At 55.7% G+C, this 17,409-nt stretch overlaps 7 protein-coding genes across 7 annotated transcripts; 3 read left to right on the forward strand and 4 right to left on the reverse strand.

Annotated features, from left to right (window-relative positions):
- The first annotated feature begins 52 nt into the window (after positions 1-52).
- QBC33DRAFT_258357 (uncharacterized protein) lies at positions 53-1,588 on the forward strand. The gene is made up of 2 exons (XM_060423082.1): positions 53-312; positions 374-1,588. Exons 1-2 carry the CDS (start codon positions 178-180, stop codon positions 1,574-1,576), a joined length of 1,338 nt encoding a protein of 445 aa, XP_060278821.1. The 5' UTR covers positions 53-177; the 3' UTR covers positions 1,577-1,588.
- On the reverse strand, positions 1,589-3,407 carry QBC33DRAFT_258358 (ankyrin repeat protein). Its single transcript, XM_060423083.1, has one exon. It carries the CDS (start codon positions 3,311-3,313, stop codon positions 1,601-1,603), a length of 1,713 nt encoding a protein of 570 aa, XP_060278822.1. The 5' UTR covers positions 3,314-3,407; the 3' UTR covers positions 1,589-1,600.
- Positions 3,408-4,419: 1,012 nt separating this feature from the next.
- QBC33DRAFT_600104 (family 61 putative glycoside hydrolase) lies at positions 4,420-5,115 on the forward strand (the record flags this gene model as incomplete). The annotated part of the gene is made up of 1 exon (XM_060432068.1): positions 4,420-5,115. The coding sequence occupies one exon, from the start codon at positions 4,420-4,422 to the stop codon at positions 5,113-5,115; it is 696 nt and encodes a 231-aa protein (XP_060278823.1).
- Positions 5,116-6,548: 1,433 nt separating this feature from the next.
- Positions 6,549-8,025, forward strand: QBC33DRAFT_500780 (SGNH hydrolase; the record flags this gene model as incomplete). The annotated part of the gene is made up of 4 exons (XM_060425682.1): positions 6,549-6,738; positions 6,813-7,233; positions 7,302-7,412; positions 7,485-8,025. 4 exons carry the CDS (start codon positions 6,549-6,551, stop codon positions 8,023-8,025), a joined length of 1,263 nt encoding a protein of 420 aa, XP_060278824.1.
- Positions 8,026-9,769: 1,744 nt separating this feature from the next.
- QBC33DRAFT_563601 (nuclear distribution protein PAC1) lies at positions 9,770-11,346 on the reverse strand (the record flags this gene model as incomplete). Its single annotated transcript, XM_060430298.1, has 3 exons — positions 9,770-10,963; positions 11,089-11,239; positions 11,309-11,346. 3 exons carry the CDS (start codon positions 11,344-11,346, stop codon positions 9,770-9,772), a joined length of 1,383 nt encoding a protein of 460 aa, XP_060278825.1.
- A 703-nt stretch (positions 11,347-12,049) lies between these two features.
- On the reverse strand, positions 12,050-14,392 carry QBC33DRAFT_600115 (cytochrome P450; the record flags this gene model as incomplete). The annotated part of the gene is made up of 8 exons (XM_060432069.1): positions 12,050-12,419; positions 12,528-12,734; positions 12,813-13,101; positions 13,192-13,334; positions 13,386-13,574; positions 13,676-13,913; positions 13,977-13,990; positions 14,048-14,392. 8 exons carry the CDS (start codon positions 14,390-14,392, stop codon positions 12,255-12,257), a joined length of 1,590 nt encoding a protein of 529 aa, XP_060278826.1. The 3' UTR covers positions 12,050-12,254.
- A 230-nt stretch (positions 14,393-14,622) lies between these two features.
- Positions 14,623-17,070, reverse strand: QBC33DRAFT_460949 (transcription factor; the record flags this gene model as incomplete). Its single annotated transcript, XM_060425014.1, has 5 exons — positions 14,623-15,092; positions 15,173-15,369; positions 15,431-16,589; positions 16,815-16,843; positions 16,898-17,070. 5 exons carry the CDS (start codon positions 17,068-17,070, stop codon positions 14,623-14,625), a joined length of 2,028 nt encoding a protein of 675 aa, XP_060278827.1.
- Between the last annotated feature and the right edge of the window lie 339 nt (positions 17,071-17,409).

Raw genomic sequence — 17,409 nt, forward strand, 5'->3', positions numbered from 1 at the left:
TTGGCATTTCGCTGTCGGAATAAGGAAATACTCGCTCTGAGCAAAACCGGAGCAACAAGCCTCCCCGTCCCTAGACTTCCTTCTCGATTCCCTCGCTTAATCTTGGTCGCTCTTTTTCTCCCATATCATTTCAACATTCTGAACTGACCCAAGCCTTCCTCAAACACATCTCTCGTGATGCCTCTGTGGTCGTGTGAATGGGAGACTTGTAGGAAACCGGCTGTGCAAAGAGCAGGAGACTGCTTGCTGTGTGACAGACACCTCTGTCGCACTCATCTTCGAGAGCCGTGGCACGAATGCCCGAAGCCAGAGGTTCGTGATATACCCGCTCAAGAATCAGCCATGGCAGCACTACTCATGCCCATCACTTCAGGAAAACTGGGAATCCTATTCCGCTCAATATGCAGCCACAGAGGCCCGCCATATAGACGAGCTATGCCGCCCAGTAGATGGTTCCAGATTATGCTCCCGCGCATCGATGCTTAGGGGTGGTATCCCTTGTACCGTTGAATTGTCCCGCAGGAGCCTGTCAGCTATGATGGGAAACCAGAACTGCCACACCGAGATCACCTTCCAAGACGATGTCAAGTGGCTCGCACGTTTCCGCCTTGCGAGGACCTCATCAACGCCACGGGAAGTCCGTGACTGCATCCTTCGAAGCGAAGCTACCACCATGGCCTACCTTCAACAACACACTCGCATTCCCGCACCCAACATCTTTGACTGGGCATGCGAATCTGATCCGGAGAACCCAGTTGGAGTCGGCTACATCCTGATGGAAAAACTGGACGGAAAGCCCCTGGACTGGCAGGAGGCGACTCCGACGCAGAAGGAGAAGGTCATGCAACAGCTGGCTGACATATTCCTCGAGATCGAGAAGCATCCCTTCGAAGCAATGGGGTCACTCGTCTCCTCGGCTGAGGATACCACCGAGTTTGAGGTTCAAGGTCTCGCACATCCCGCAACCTTCCGCATGGGAGGTGGAGGTCCGCTAGGTCCCTTCTCTTCCTCGCTTAGGGGGTCACGCGCCATGCTCGAATCATACCTCGCAATGATAGCCAGCAGCGAGATTGACGCCTGCCATCCGGTAGACGCCTACCTCGCACACCACTTCCGCTTGGAGGTTGTTGGCGGCCTTTGGGAAGACGTCTCATCAGGGGGCCAATCCTTCCTCAAGCACCCGGACGACAAGGGTGACCATATCCTGGTCAACAGCTCTTTCGACGTCGTCGGAATCATAGACTGGGAATGGACCCAGACGGTTTCCAGGGCGGAGGCCTTCTGCTCCCCGTGCATGCTGTGGCCGGTGACTGAGTTCTACAACGGCTCCAATGAGCTAGCCGCGGATGAACTACGGCTAGCTAGCATCTTCCGAGAAAGGGCCGTGAAGATCTTGCTAACTATGTTATCGAGGGCAGGAAGGTCCAGAGATTCTTCTTCGCTCTTGGCCCCGACAGCGCCTGACCGAAAGACGTTCACAAATCTCTTCACGGGGCTCAAGCGGGCCCTTGGCTCCGGAGACGAGGGGTGGGAACAATGGAAGGGCGATGGATTGCTTCAGGGCTTGACGACTTAAGGCCCCAGAGGGTTAGGAAATACCTCAGAATCCCGCGCCGGCGGCTAACAGCAGCCCGATAAGGTTATCAACGAGCCCAGGCTGCCTCTTCAGAAACTTCGATTCGGCCGCCGTTCTTGCAGGGGAGATCCCGTCCACATCCATTGACGAAACATCGACGCCATGAGCTAGTAGCGTTCTGATGACGCCGACGGCGCCACGCTCGGCTGCCCAGTACAACGGCGTCAGGCCAGGCCGAATGACCATTCTCTGGGTTGACGGATCTGCCATCGCGTCTCGCAAACGGTAGCCCCAGGGCAGGCCAAGCGAAGGTACAACTTCCTTGGCGTCTGGGCTCAACAGAGGAGCGCGGGCTTCCGGGTCGGCACCGTGAGATATCAAGACCTTGGTGAGGTCCGCTGCCTTGCCATTTACGTCGGGATCGCAGTGAAGCGCGAGGCCATGTAGCGGCGTCCAGCCCTCATCTGTCGTGATACCAGCATCGGCGCCATGAGAGAGAAGATACTGAGCTGCTTGCATTGCCTTGGCGGGTGACTTGATCGCTATGCATGGATTCCGATCGATGGGGATCAGAGCGCACATCAAGGGTGTCCAGCCGTTGGAGTTCTTCGCGTTGATATCCAAACCTTGAACAATCAGGAACTCCATTACCTCAATGCGGCATCCAGCGGCGGCAAAATGCAGTAACGTCTCCCCATCATGGTTTGTTAACTGCAGTAGGGCATCCTGGTCTTGCTCTGAACAAGAGGATAGGTACAGGCGGAAAAGACGCAAGTCTAATCCATAAGCAGCCCAGTGTAAGGGACACTCGCCTGCGTCGTCTGGCTGAGACACGGAAGCTTTATGTTGCAGCAGCAGGCGGATTGCAGTCTCGTTCAGAAGATCATGTTTGGCTTGACCTATTCCGATCGGCTCGGCGAGGACATGTAGAGCAGATTTGCCAGACCCGTTGGTCTTGTTAGGGTCTGCGCCCTTTTCAAGCAGCGTCTTAAGCGCGCCTGTGAGATTTGCGTTGTAGGCGACGCTGTATATAAGAGGCGTGTTGTTTGGACAAGAATTTGGGTCCGCCCCAGCATCGATTAACAACGCAATCAGCAGTTGCTGGTTGAGGTAGTCAATGCCCTCGTACTTGACTTTGAACTCACCAGACAGCATAAACTTCTTGCCTGTAGCAGCGTGCAGCGCCTCTTGAAGGGTCGATTGCTCGAATAATGCCCTGCTCAAGAGCAAAGTAGCCACTCCAAGGTGCCATCGCCGTGCAGCCCACAGCAGCGCCTCGATCTTCGAATCCTGTGACCAACCGTTCCACCAGCCCAACAGATCTTCGACAACAGCGACATGTCCATGTGTCGCCGCCACAACGAGACATGCCTGATAAGGCTTGACCCCGTGCACATGGCCTTCCGGAGGACAACACATCCAGAGGCGCTTGACGACATCTCGATGCCCCTTGAGGGCGGCAAATCCGATGGCCGTGAGCCTCTGCTCGCCGTAGCTAACGAGAAGAGGATCTGCACCAGCCGCTAGCAGCAGCTCTACGGCATCTAAGTTGCCGCACCATGCAGCGAAATGAACCGGCGGACCGAATCCAGGGTGAGAATAGTTGATGTTCGGGGCGGGCGAGGCACGGAGCTGTTGCTGTAGCTGCTGAATATCACCATCGCGGATGCATGCGTGCAACACCTCATCTGCAGAGTCGAAGTAGTCACGAAGCCGGTGCTTAATACCCTCGCGCATCGTAAGTGTTGATCCAAGGAGATGGGAGATGACTGCGTTGGAGCGAAGATGGAGAAATGAAGTGGGGGAGAATTGGTTTATTTTTTTCTCTATTTTCTCTCTTTCCCCCCAAACCCCTCCCTCCACACACGGATTTTAGCCGCTCTTCTTCGGCAGCCGACGCGCCCCGGACAGGACCAGCTGTCCCCAAATTTCCTCTTTTCTTTCCTCAACCTCTTATCTACGGGTGCCGGCCGGAAGTTAGCAGAATGGTCTAATCTTCCACACATCGCGCGTGTGTGTGTGTGTGTGTGTGTCACAAACAGGTTCCTTCGCGTTCTCTAAGTTATGTATAGCCAAGGTCACCAATTAGCAGGTTTAAGCCCTTCCAAATCAGTCGTCCCGTGACATGAGGTTGCCCAAGAGATCATTGTCCACACGCCTGGGACGTAGAGTGTCTCGGGGGCGGTATCTAGGGAGGAATTGCCTTGGACATTGTGTATCATGAATTCCACCACAGCCTATTCAGGAGACGAAGTTAATAGGCGCCAAGTCTGAGCAACCCAACCGCTCCACCCAAGAGCCGACCGGCTAAGAGTCAATTATTGCTGCCCAAGAGGTTTGCCAAGTCCTCTCTATTAGAGCACACCACGCCTCTTAATACAACTGCCGGCATCTAACCTAATACTCACAAGTTTGCCAAGTAGTTGCTCCTTGCCAATTTGCTGACCGAAAACCACGAGAAATACTTGTATCAATAAGTAATTTAGGTGGCTAGAAGACTAAAACCATAGGAGATATTCCCCAATCGGCAGTTTGGGATATGGGCCGATGGACAATTAGTCGACATGCACCCCAGATTTCGTAACCTTTTCCAAGCCATGATCTATGAGGATGGCGGGCGGGGGAGGATCCTCACCCAATAGTCGTTACACACGGAGGTGGATAACCTAAAAGCCAAGAATAACTCTTAGGGGACCCGGTCAATATGCCGTCAGAGAGACTGGATAAATGCCCGGTCACCTCTATTTAAACCCCGTAGGCCTCCTCAGCTTCTCGCCAGCAGATACTTGGCTCTCTACTAGTCTCAACCTCGTCTGGGACCGCCTCCATCTACTCTGCCGGCCATGAAGTCCGTTCTTCTCGTCGCCGCCCTGTCGGCCCTGGCCGAGGCCCATTACATCTTCAACATCCTCATCGTCAACGGCAAGACCATCGGCGGCGAGTACGACTACGTCCGCCGCAACAGCAACTCGTACAACCCGGCCTTCCCCGACATCGTGCAGAGCAACGAGCTACGGTGCAACAGGGGCGCCAAGGCGGGCAACACGCCGACCTACGACGTCAAGGCCGGCGACAAGGTCGCGCTCAAGGTGTTCAACCGCGAGACCATCGAGCACCCCGGGCCGGGGTTCGTGTACATGTCCAAGGCACCCGACCTGGCCAAGGACTACGACGGGTCGGGCGACTGGTTCAAGGTCTACGAGACGGGCCTGTGCGGCGCCAACCCGGGCAACGACTTCGCCTGGTGCTCGTACCAGAAGGACCGCATCGAGTTCACCATCCCCGAGAAGACGCCCCCCGGCGAGTACCTGGTCCGCTTCGAGCACATCGCCCTGCACGAGGCGTTCAAGGACAGGGCCCAGTTCTACATGGAGTGCACACAGCTCAGGGTCGAGGGTCCCGGCGGCGGCACCCCGGCGCCCCTGGTCAAGATCCCCGGCATCTACAAGGCTGATGATCCGGGAATCAAGTACGACAAGTGGGCGAGCAGCCCGAAGGCTTATGTTATGCCTGGACCCAAGATGTGGGACGGACAATAGATTATCGGATGTGTCGGTATCTTTGCGTGTATTTGACTTGCCCGGTCTACTAAATGGGAACCCATGTGGTTCGCTTTTAGAGAGACGTTTCAGTTCTTGGGATTGGAAGTTTGTAAGCTTTTAGGAAATAGTACGACCTTCATCTCGATTTAATTCTGATTAGTTACCCGTTAGTCAAGCCAGGTCGGTCAGTTTCCCTCGCGAGAAGTTGTCGCACGGTGAGTTGCAAGGTGATGGATGTAGGACAAAGGTCTCTCGAGTCAGAGCTCGAACAGATTTCGTTGGATCTAGCAGTCATAGTCGATTTCTTTGGCGCCGAAGCATGGCGATAAGGAATCCAGCACCTCAAAATGATTTGTTCCACCACACTCTACCGAGACTTCTCACTTTGTAACCTACGATATCAGGCAGGTGCATTCCAAGTTTACGTCTATCAATCCAAGACTTGCAGATCAACTAGGAAGGGTGATATCCAGGAGGAAACAGTACTTCAGATAGTACCGAGAAGCCCACCTGGGATGAGAGAGGCTAGAAGCTTCTTAACACGCACTTACCAGGGAATCTAGGGTGAGAACGTGGACAGCAAAAGGGGTTACCGAACTTTGGATAACTAGAGCGAGTCGATCGGGCACTGAGGCATCTCAACTGTGCCGAGTATGATCCTCATTACTACTTCGAGTTGATACATATTGACCATGAATCTAGGCTGCTGGTTAAGCCGAAGAGATATGCAGGTATCCTGACATGGATAGGGAACAACCTAAATATTACGAATGAGTTATTCTGACGGCGTACATCAAACAATGCCCACGACTGGGGCGAAGATGCATTCCCGACTCGAAGCGCGGGAGCGCAAGATGCCATCGAACGACACTCCCACCCTCCGGCTCCGCAGGACCAGCTACCGAACGGGTGACGAACTACCGGAAGTCATCCGCCATGGAGGGGCATAGGCATTGAAGAACGCCGGGGAGGGGCATCTCAGGGGGGCCATTGGGGGATGCGGCTGTCATCATGCCATGTCATCCATCGAGAGGGGAGATAATACCTGGGGACGAGAATTGGTTCCCCAAAGTAGCAATGAACTTCCCGACTATGTGGGCAAACCCGGTCGATCGCATTACAATTGCTAATTAAGTACACAGGCTAGCCAGCCGGAATCATCCCGAGCCTTCAATCCGAACCTCCGCGTCTCCGAATCTCCACATCTCCGCACTCCGCATCGTACCTCTGGGGTGCATTGTTTTGGCTAAATATGGCCGTGGAATTGACGAATGAAACACAATCACTCATAGCCGCTCTTATATCGTACCGGAATATGAAAAGCCAGTCAAGCTCACTACTGATCGTGAGAGCCATCCTACCATATGTCGTGTCGTAGCAGATCTTGAAAAAAAAAGACTGGGAAAATGGCTCCCCATACAGGCTTCGGGATGGGCAACCGTAACAGTTTGACCAAGCTCTTGGGAGGGATCGCCCTTTTCTTCTCGGTTTTTGCAACTGCTGTTCCCACTCCAATCGCAGATGTTGCCCTTGCGGACGACGACTATCACTGGGTTCCAACATGGACGTCTATGCCCCAGGAGGTTGAGCCGGACAACCTACCGCCATCACCATTCGTACGTTGAACATATCTATCCCAGCATAGGGCTTTGGAGGCCTTAGGGACTGACGAGAACGATCAAAACAGAATGGAGGGGGTTCGATATTCAAGAACGCCACCCTACGCCAGACCCTGCACATGTCTATCGGCGCAGACAGACTCCGCGTGCAGATCTCCAACACCTTTGGCGGGAGCGATCTACCCATCACGGCCGCGTCCCTTGCCCTGCCCACGGGAACAAAGATTGGCGTCAACGGCATTGACACGGCGACCTTGATGGGACTCACGTTCGCGGGTGCGAGCTCGGTCACCATCCCGCGCGGCAAAGTCATCTACTCGGACCCCATCGACTTCAAGATCCAGCCGCAGTCGATGCTTACGGTGACGCTGTACAGCCAGGGCGGACAGTCCGGAAACAAGATCACCGGACACCCCGGGAGTCGCACCACTTCTTGGATGCAGCAAGGCAACAGGGTCAACGACTCGGCCGTAACGGGATCCAACACCAAGCATTGGTAATTGCACTCTTGGCCGCCCTCAGCCCGTTAGGCAGGCCATCGTGGTGGCTAACAAAAAAATCTAGGTACTTCGTGAGCGGAGTCGAAGCCTGGGCGCCCCAGAACACGTCTGCTCTCATCATCCTAGGAGACAGCATCACCGACGGCCGCGGCAGCGACGACGACAAGAACAACCGGTAGGTCCCCCACCCCCGGCCTCTCAAACCCCCGCAAGACACATGTCGTCTAACGAGACCACCCCCCGGCAGCTGGACGGACCTCCTCCTCGTGAAGATGCAGGCCGCCGGAATCACCAACGTGGCGGTGGCCAACCAGGCGGCCGGCGGCAACGCAGTCCTGTCGGGCGGGCTCGGCCCCTTCCTGCTGTCGCGGTACAGGCGCGACGCGATTGGCCAGCCGGGCGTCAAGTACGTCATGATCTTCGAGGGCGTCAACGACATCGGCGGCAGCGGCGGCGGCAACGTGGCGACGCAGCTCATCAGCGCATTCAAGCAGATCGTGGCAGACGCTAGGGAGGCCGGGTGCGTGACCGTCGGCGCCACCATCACGCCGTTTGGTGGGAATGGCTACGCTAGCGGGTCGCATGAGCAGGCGAGGCAGACGGTTAACCGGTGGATCATGGCGCCTGGGAACTTTGACTATGCTGTCGACTTTGCCTCTATCATTGGCCAGGGTGATAGGCTGAAGGCGAACTTTGATAGCGGTGATCACCTGCACCCCAATGTTGCCGGGTACCAGGAGATTGCTAACAAGTTTCCGCTGGACATCTTCAAGGAGGCAGCAGTGTGAGGTTTTAAAGACGGGCGGCGGTTACGTGTATACTGTAAGTGTCCTCTGCACTTGTATATATATAACTGCGAGCAGATTGGGCACTCCAAGGGGCATACCAAGTGACACCAACACAAGCTTGAAATTGGCAGTGGTTATTTTCTCGGATAATACTGGGTGGGACCTTGTTGCATTGGATCTGGCATGAGGAGGATGTTGCATGCACATGATCTGAGATCGTACCTGGATACATGAAAGCCCGTTAACGGTTTAAACCGATTATTTCCAACGGTGGGACCGTCAGGCAGACGCGTCAGGGGCAGGAGCGGGGGAAGGGGAAGTGGAAGGGGAAGGGACGACTGGGCTGGCCGACGGCGGTGTTTGTGCTCGTCGTGCGGTTCGCGCTGTGGCCGGTCTGCATCATGGACCTGTCATGGAAGCCACAGGACGAGTGGGAAAGGGGCGTACACAAGCGTTTTTCCATTAATCCAACTTGCTTAGGATACCTCCTGCCAAAATTTGGACGACAAGTCCGTGGCAATCATCCTGCGTCACGACCATGGTTCCGATAAAGAATACCCAGTTATGTGGCTCACGACCTTCCTTTGGGCGGAGTGCTACTGTACGAGTGAGCCGGCTGCCTGGCCTTCTTGACCTACTCCGCTCCCATAATCCTGAAGGTCTACGTTTGGTGTAACGATGACAGCCACCATAACAATATTAAGAACTAACCGACATGGCTCCATCACCACGCACCACCACCCCCCGATTCACACCCCCGAATCCAACCCCCCTTCTCCGCCTCAGCCGCGACCTCCCCCATCAACGCGGAAAACCCTCAGTGCCTCAACCGTATCCACAAACTGCACCACCCTCGTGATCCTCGTTTTATCCTCGCCAAACTCGACAAACCAGCCAAACTCAACGTCCCCCCCGCCCCGCAGCTTCAGGTCCCGCGCCGTCCTCGCTCCGCCGCGACGCGTCGACGCTCAGATGCGAGCGTCTCGATCCGCACCGACCGACTCGAGCAGCCCGAGCTCGGGCGCCAGGCGCTGCTCGTAGGATTCGTTGTCCATCGTAGCTGAGGGGATCCCGAGGATGCGGAGAAGCGACGCCGAGGCTAGCTGACGCGTGTAGTCGTCTGCTGTGAGGGTGCGTGAGAGAAAGTCGGCTAGCGTGGCTTCTATGGTGGAGTGGATTGAGGTGTTTGCCATGGTGGGCGGGTATCGGGAAGGCGTGGCTAAGAGTGGGTTTCTGATACTTGGTAGGTAGCGTAGTTGGGGCGAAGGGGTGAGGAAAGGCGAACCGATCTACAACTGGGGGAGCGAGGCGGGCTGAGGGGCCATGGACTGTACATATATGTGCAAGAATGCAGCGGAAAGAGAACACGAACACATACACTTGGCAACTTAAGCACTAATGTCGATGGGGAAGTTGAATGCGCCGCAATCACGTTCGAACAACAGAGGGAGGGTCGCAACCAGGCCAAGTATGTATGTATGTAGATCGTTGTTGGCACCTCCCGATCCTGCCGTGTCTTCCGTCTTGGGTCCTGTCAGTCTGGAAACCCGGAAGCGTGGATTATGTTTATTCAGGGGCGGCCCGTAAGAGTGCCAAATGTGTATCGACCGATGGCTCATCCCCAGAACAACTCCCCAGAACACCTCCCCCCAAACTTGCGCCTCTGCCAATGCAATCCGTTGCGCCTCCTCCTCCCCTCAAGGTCCCTTTTCCCCTTCCTTCTTTATATCATCATCGGTCAACCTCAGTTCGCAAAGATCCTCAACTTCCGATCCACCCCCCCGGTGGCGATGATGCAGCGGATCTGCACGTCGGGGCCCGGCCTTTCGGCGCCGTTGCGTTTCGGCGTCCCGCCGCCGGCCTCGCCGTTCTGCACCTCGGCGGCCACGACGCTCTCCTTGATGATTCCCGGGGCCCACCTCAGGCAGGTGACGAAGGCCTCGTGCACGTTCCCAAGGACCTTGACGCACTTGCCCCCCTGGCTCAAATCCCAGCATCTCAACGTCCTGTCGTCCGACGCCGAGAGCAGGTACTTGCCGCTGGGGTGGAAGATCACGGCGCGCACCCAGTTGTCGTGGCCCACCAGCGTCGCAAGGCACGTCCCGCGAGCGTCCCAGAGCCTTATCGTCTTGTCCCGCGACCCGGTGGCCATGAACTCGGCCGTGCTACTCGCAGGCGGGGGTTTCTTCAGCCCGGCGAGGGGCGCCAGATATTGGTACGAGGAAGGTGGTGCGAGCGCGCAGCATTCGTTGAAATGCTCATGACCATACATTATCAGCTTTGTTTCCGGCTCCAGCACCGAGATGTCCCACAGTCGGACGGTCATGTCGTCGCCGGTCGAGACGAGGAAGCGGCCGTCGGGCGAGGGACATACGTCGCGGACCCAGCTGCTATGGCCGTGGAGGGTCCTCACGCAGTATCCCGTGGTGATGTCCCATATTCTGAGGGTCTTGTCCCTGCTCGCGCTGACGAGCAGATTCCCGGATAGTGGCGCGCCGGCGGCCCCCGAAGGTATGAAGCGGATGGCGCTCACGCTGTGGTCGTGGCCTGGTAGGGTTCGGATGTTCTTGTAATCGTCTGCAGGGTCCCACAGCTTGATGGTCAGGTCGGAGCTACAGGATGCCAGAAGACAGCCGCCACGAGGGCCGCCGTAGTCGACATCCAGTACTGCTCTTGTGTGGCCTTTGATTGTCTTCTCCAGCTCTCCCAGTTCCCAATCCCATATTTTGATGGTGTAATCGTCGGACCCCGAGGCAATGGAGGAGAATATTGGATGGAAAGCGACACAGTTTATGGTTTCTCGGTGCGATTCTAGGGTGTGTCGGGGCGGGGATTTGGGGAGCCATGATGCTGGGTCGTTGCGCTTCGAGAGTGAGCTTGGGGTCGCATTATCGAGCTCGGATTGCAATGTTTCGTTTCGGGTCTCGAGGTCCATAATCTGTGAAGATTGGTTAGATGTCGTTGTGCGAGTGGGCGGTAGGCGATGGGCGGTGGGTTCAGGTGTGGTAAACAGAGCCAAGGGCAGGGCCTGTCGGGCAAACGTGCCTTTTTCTGTAACCGGACTATGCTCGTCCATTTCCTCTCCAGCAATGTCTCGTACTTCTTAGCTGTGGCTGCATCGAAAACATCTTCCCCGAGGTTCAGCTCTGTCCTGAGCGCGGCGGCAGCATTCGGCAACTGGTTCGCTGACAGGTATGCTATGATGGACTTGTGTCTGTGGACATGATGTTAACTTGGATCCGCAGCACATCCAGGTCCCCTATCTACCATGCCCTGTACGCACAGCTCTTCTGCTTGCCTACTCGTCAGCGTAGGAGCCATTCTTGCGACGTTTGGCGGCAGGGCACCATCCAAGTCAACACTGGAGCGCCTTCCGCTCGTCGTAATATTCCGCTGTGGAGGTCGAGATATCGATTGAGAGCGCGGGATAGGAGCAGCTAGGCAGGATTTCGAGGGATAAACCAGACAGCTTTTAATTGTCCGAAGTTTGTACGATCGAGATAGACAAGAAAGAGAGGATCGGGCCGCCTGAGAACGATTGACCAACTCAAAACCAGAGCCCGGCCGGCTCGTGAGACCCGGCAGAAGGTCTTCCCGGATCCGTGTTGGAGGGGTCCATAGGTGGGTCCCCCTGTACCTGAGAAAGCCCTGCCCCTGAGAGAGTCACGTGACGTTGGGCATTTCATTTGAAACAACACATTCGTCACGCATCGGCTGCACAACCCGATGAGTACATGGCCAAAGAGGGTTTATATCATCTGACAACCGTTGAGGACGTATACGCTTCCCAGTGCCAGATAGATTCTTTTCGTCACAAACCCAGCGCTACCTCACCAGGGTGCTGTACAGTTCGACACTCGCATACCAATCGACAAGCTCCTGAAGGAACCCCTTACGTAGAAGAGGGTAGTCTGCTCAGTCACAATAACTGCTCAGTATGCAAGTTGGTAAGGCCTCAGGGTTATTCCCATGAAAAAGGAAGAACAGGACCATGCTATCAGATGCGCATGCCCCCCCCCCCCCCCCTTTTCACTTGACGCACGCTGCAGAGGTGAGATATGTGGACTTCTCCAAGATAACAGCCCAAGCTTGCATTCCTGCAAGTAGGGGATATGCTCAAATAAACCCAATCGAGCTACCTAAATCTGCCGTTCTGTCTCTCGGCCTCTGCGTCTAAAATCCCATACTTCTCCCGCCCTCCCTCTCCCTAATCCACCGGGTGCATCGCCCTACTCCCGCTCCTTGACGGTGACGAAAAGCGGGTTGCTCATTCTCGCGAAGAAATACGACTGTGACGAGGGTATCTCGACATGATCTACCCCATCCAGCCCATTGTCCGAGCCCCGGGCCTCGACGTCGAAATAGAGGAGCAGGGTGCCGACGAGCTTGATCAGCTGTTTTTTTTAAAAAAAAAAATTCACCATGTTAGTACAAACTCTAAAGGGGGGATGAGATGGAAGTGGAAAAAAAAACCGAATTGCAATAATTGAAAAGTCGCATACCTCCAACATGGCGACGTTCTTCCCAATGCACTGCCTGCTTCCCTGGCCGAAGGGGATCCAGTAGCGCTGCATCTCCTCGGGGCTCAGAAGCGAGCCGTCGGGGGCGGCGGTGCCGTCGATCCAGCGCGAGGGGTTGTACTGCGCTGCGTCGGCGCCGAAGGCGGTGCGGTCGAGGTGGACTGGGACGGCGGATATGCCGACCGTGGTCTGGTTTTCTCATTTTCGTTAGAGGGAACTGTGCAGTTTGGTTGGAGTTAGTTGGATGGGATGGAAAGGACTGCATACCCTGCCTGGGAGGTATGTCCCTGCGATGACGCGGCCGCCTTCGGGCACGTATCGGGGCAGGTTGATCGTTGCTGGCGGGGTGAGGCGGAGGGACTCCTTGATGCACGCCTGGAGGTACGGGAGACGGCCTAGTTCGGCATACGTAGGCGGTTCCGCGTCGGTGGAATAGCAGCGGTTCGGGAAGGCGTCGCGGATTTCTTTGGTGAGTTTCTGGTATACGGATGGGTGGCCTAGGACGTGGTAAAATGTGTAGCCCAGAGCGGACGAGGTCGAGTCTGATCCCGCGACGCTGTGGCTCGATTAGCTCGGCCTGAACGGCGTCGGTCTGGGATATAGGGATGCTGATGGCTTCGGGAGCGTTCTATTTTTGGGCACTTACATGCTTGAGAAGGCTTCCGTACGTAGGTCGATTGGATCCAGCATCTGCCCTGTCACCGGGTCTTTGGCTTCAATGAGGCGGCCAAGCAGGTCCTTCCGGTCACTGACCTTCTCCCTGCGGCGCTCAACGCGGGACCTGGTGAGCTAGAATTGACGTTAGTTGCTAAACATGTATCGGTGCTTCGCGACACTAACTTCTTTGAGCCTCTCGCGGCCGGCCTGCAGATTTCGCAGCCAGGGAAGCGGAAGGAAGGTCCATTTGGTAAAAGGAATAAGCGACGGCAGCATGCCAATTGTCGAGCCAAACTCCATCTGGTTGTTGATAAGGCGGATATGCTCGTCCTCGACACCGCTTTCCAGCATGCCGAAACCCTCGCTAAAGGCCTAAAATTTGAGACATGACGACAACATCAGTGGAGGTCCTCGACTGACGATTATAAAGCCAAGTAGTCAGGTCGCAGGCAATAAGAGGGGGCCAGGCTTACCAGCTCCCCAATGACATCGAATGCGAAGAAATGGCACCATTTCCCCAGGTTGAGCCGCTCCCCCGTGGACGAGAACGTGGCCATCTTGCCCATGAATAGCCGCACACGCTCCTGGACAAACTTCTCCATGGACTGCAGCGCGTTCATGGAGTATCCATGGGAGACGATTCGCTTCCTCTGGGCATGGAGGTGGGGATCTCTTTGGCCGAAGATGGTTGGCCGGAAAGCAGTAAAGGCACTGCGAGAAGAAGGACTGTCAACGGATTGCAAGACAAACCTGGGGTTCAGAGAGGGTATTTACTCATAGTAATCTGTCTAGACGGTAATTATTAGCATACCATACATATATAGATGGAGCACCAAGAGACCAACCTTCAAATAATCCCTCCCATGGGTGGTACTGTAGACCTCCCTAATGGCTGTCTTGTCCGAGACGATGACTTCTGTCGGAGCGATGCGCACTATCGGTCCATATTTCTGGTGCAAGGCGACGATGGTCTCGTGGAAATCGCCCTTGCTGAAACTTTGTAATTTCCAGATGGAGGTCAGGGATGCCCAGAAGGGCCCATCGACCTTTGCCAAGGGCGAAAAGAACCTCTGGTAGAGGACATAACCTAGGAGCCACACGGGGGTCGCCACGAGGCTGACTACCAGGATGTGGTGGGCCGCAACCTCCACCAAACGAATGGATGCCATGCTGGCCTTGCTGTCAAACATTCTGATTGTCTTGTAGCACGCAGATGGGCCTTTGCTTATTTGTCGACTTTTGTTGACTCGTTAAGTTTATACAGGGGGACTTGTGGTGGGAGGATGGGGGAGGCCTTGGCATGGGTCGGCTCGCATCCGCGGCTCACATCCGCAGCATCGGAGCAACTCCGCAAGGTGGCGGCGTTACCCCGCGGCCTAGCCCAAGCCTGCTATTTACTAGGGCCGGCAGATCAGAATTGCTACTCGGGCAACAAGCCAAAGGCAGACCAATCGGCAGAGAGCAGGTCGCGAGGGAGGCCTGTGCCGAAGAGCAGGTCGTTGAAGTCCATGAGGCCAGAGTCGCCAAAGATTTGAAAGTCATCAGCAGGTCTCGGGAGCCATATGCCACCGTCTGCGGGGTACGGCGATGCGCTGATGCCGTCAATGGTTCCGTGATGGGGAGTTCCCTGTCCCTGCCCCTGACCTGCAGCAGGCGTCGTCGTTGCCGCTGTCGCCACCGTTGTTGCTGTCAGGGCATCAGTTGGCCCTGTTCGGATGCGCCGTAACATGGCGACGTATCGGGCGGCCAGCGTGCTGGTGGCACTGGCCGCCCTTAGGAATTCCATGCCCAGCTCCAACGTGTCGTCGTGGCACGTCTCACTAAAGGCTTCGAGCTTCGCCTTTTCCATGGTCTGAAGGGAGAGAAGGACGCCCATGGCCGTGAATACATCTGATTAATTAATTATACCTGTCAGTAACCACAGCCACCACGGAAAATGGGCTGATTAGGCACAAGGGGAGGGCGCTTACAATGCAGATTATACCACAGAGAGTTGAGCAAGCGACGACGATACTGAGAATGTATGACTCGGATGGTCTCGCGAGCCGCGGTTATGCACGTCTGGCATGAAGCGATGGCGACGGCGCGTTGGAACGGATCGTCTATTTCACGCTTACTGAAAATGAGGAAAGATTGTCGATGAATTAATAGACGAAGATTCAAGAACCTGGGCCACCGTTAGCTGATTAGCGACTGGGATGAATTCAGCAGCGCATTGCTTGGGATACCTTATGAAGAGAACATTGCGCTGAAGTTTAAAGTCGGGGCCGTCCGGAACCTCTGGTTCGTTCTTTAGATGAGGAGGCACCGCGTTCCACCAGGAGAGCAATTCTCCATCAAGCAGGACCGAGTGGCCAATGATGTAGGAGTGAACAGTGCCCTGCCTTGGCGACTTATCACCCGCCCTCTTATTCTGGCTCGGTTGGTAGAGGTCGAGGAGCACCCTCTCAATGACATCTGCAAGTTTGATCGTCTGAGTGAAGAACGTCGTCAGGGAAGGGCGACCCTCGGGCTGTCTGGGGACCACCGAGTCCTGGCTGATGTACTGATCATCGACGTTGAGCGGCGCATCGATGTCGAAAGTATTCGCCCCTTGTATCGACGGGGGCCTTCCAAACTTCATGCTCAGTGTCCGATCGATGATATAGCAGCCCCACCATATCCGCTTCCTCATTTCCCACTGCACAGATGTCAGACTCTCGGAAGAAGGGGGGTTGAAGTGCAGGCCGAGGCTGATGGAAGTGCGAATCATCAGACCGACAAGGCTCCAGCACTCGTTCAGCTCGAGCGTGCTCTGGAGGTAGTGGCACATCAGGAGCAATGCCTGGACCAATTCCAGGCTGCCTTCCGTGAAGACATGGGCGAACACGATGCGTCTCGCGTTGTTGACGAAGCGGGACGCCATCGAGACAGACTCTCTCTTCCGCACCGAGTCGCAGAACTCGCAACCGTGGGCAAAAACTAGGTTGAGAAGCCCAAACCATATAGGACGCGAGTCTGCAAGGACTCGTGGATCGAGAGTCCACATGCGTTCATATTCCAGTCGGAAGGAAGGCTCGTGCACGAAGGGGTACAGACGATGGACACGAGCAAAATACGCATCCACGAGGCCATCTGCGATCTGCTTTTGCGGGAGATCATAGCACTCGCCGCCTTCCCCTGGCGTCAGGCCGGCGTCGAGGCTGGCGGTATGCACGCTTCTTGTGCTCGATAGGCGGCGTCGTTTGTCACGGTGACCAGGCACTGCGTCGTGGGTTGTCGCACTAGTCGAGACCTTGGATACGAAGGCAAATGTCGATGACTCGCCAAAATATCCATCAGGTTCTTGAGAACCAGATGGGGAGGATGCGGAAGAGGGTTGATCTCTGATGTCACTGGTAGCCCTCGCTGTGGTGGTCGTCGTCGAGTCCCCTCCCATAATGGCCGTAGAGACTGCAGTAGTCAAAGGAGAGATGCCGCCGGGAGAGCCGGACATATCTGCCGGGGTTCTCAATAGGACACCCAGGTCTGAAGACCCCTCAACATCTATGGACGCAGCGTGTATGCCTGGTTGCTGTGGGGAGTTGGACGCTGCCGTGTCGGCGTCGACGTCCGATCCTTGGACATCGTCACCAAGTTTGGCCCTCATTAGGGCCTTGAGTCTGCGGGGTTATCAGTAACGGAGCCTTTTCGGAGCTGAAACGACAGATAATTACTCTTCGACGGTGAATCTGTCGGCAGGAACAACTGGGTAATCGCAGGGAATCCCTCGACTCTGGCAGGTGCTGCATCGGGGACGAGACCCGTCGCAGCGGTTCTTCCTCTTCCGACAGCTCGTACAGGCCTTCCCAGAGGGCAGCCTCTGCTTCATGATAGGTGATACTTCCATACTTTGATCCGGCTGACCTATCTTTCATGGGTTGATTGAAAATGCGCGTATTCGCGTCTGCAAGCGATGTGGGTCGCGGACCGACGATCATGCTTTGGCCCCTGGAGGGGGATCGAGTCTGCCTCCAGAAAAGAAGTGGAGGAAATAACAATGGGATGAACGCGACCTTACGCAGGACAGGAGAATACAGTGATAAATCGAGTCCTGGCAGCATGGGGCAAGTTGGGTTTGACTGTGGTATGTCTACCACCTCCTACCTAACTACATAGAGGCTTAGTGCCATGCATACCCCGCACACCCAAGGCGCTGGGAAAGTGGAGATAGCTGCGGGGAACCCCT

This window comes from Phialemonium atrogriseum (genome assembly GCF_030411735.1).
Source record: "Phialemonium atrogriseum strain 8032-3 unplaced genomic scaffold QBC33scaffold_39, whole genome shotgun sequence".
Taxonomy (NCBI): Eukaryota; Fungi; Ascomycota; class Sordariomycetes; order Cephalothecales; family Cephalothecaceae; genus Phialemonium; species Phialemonium atrogriseum.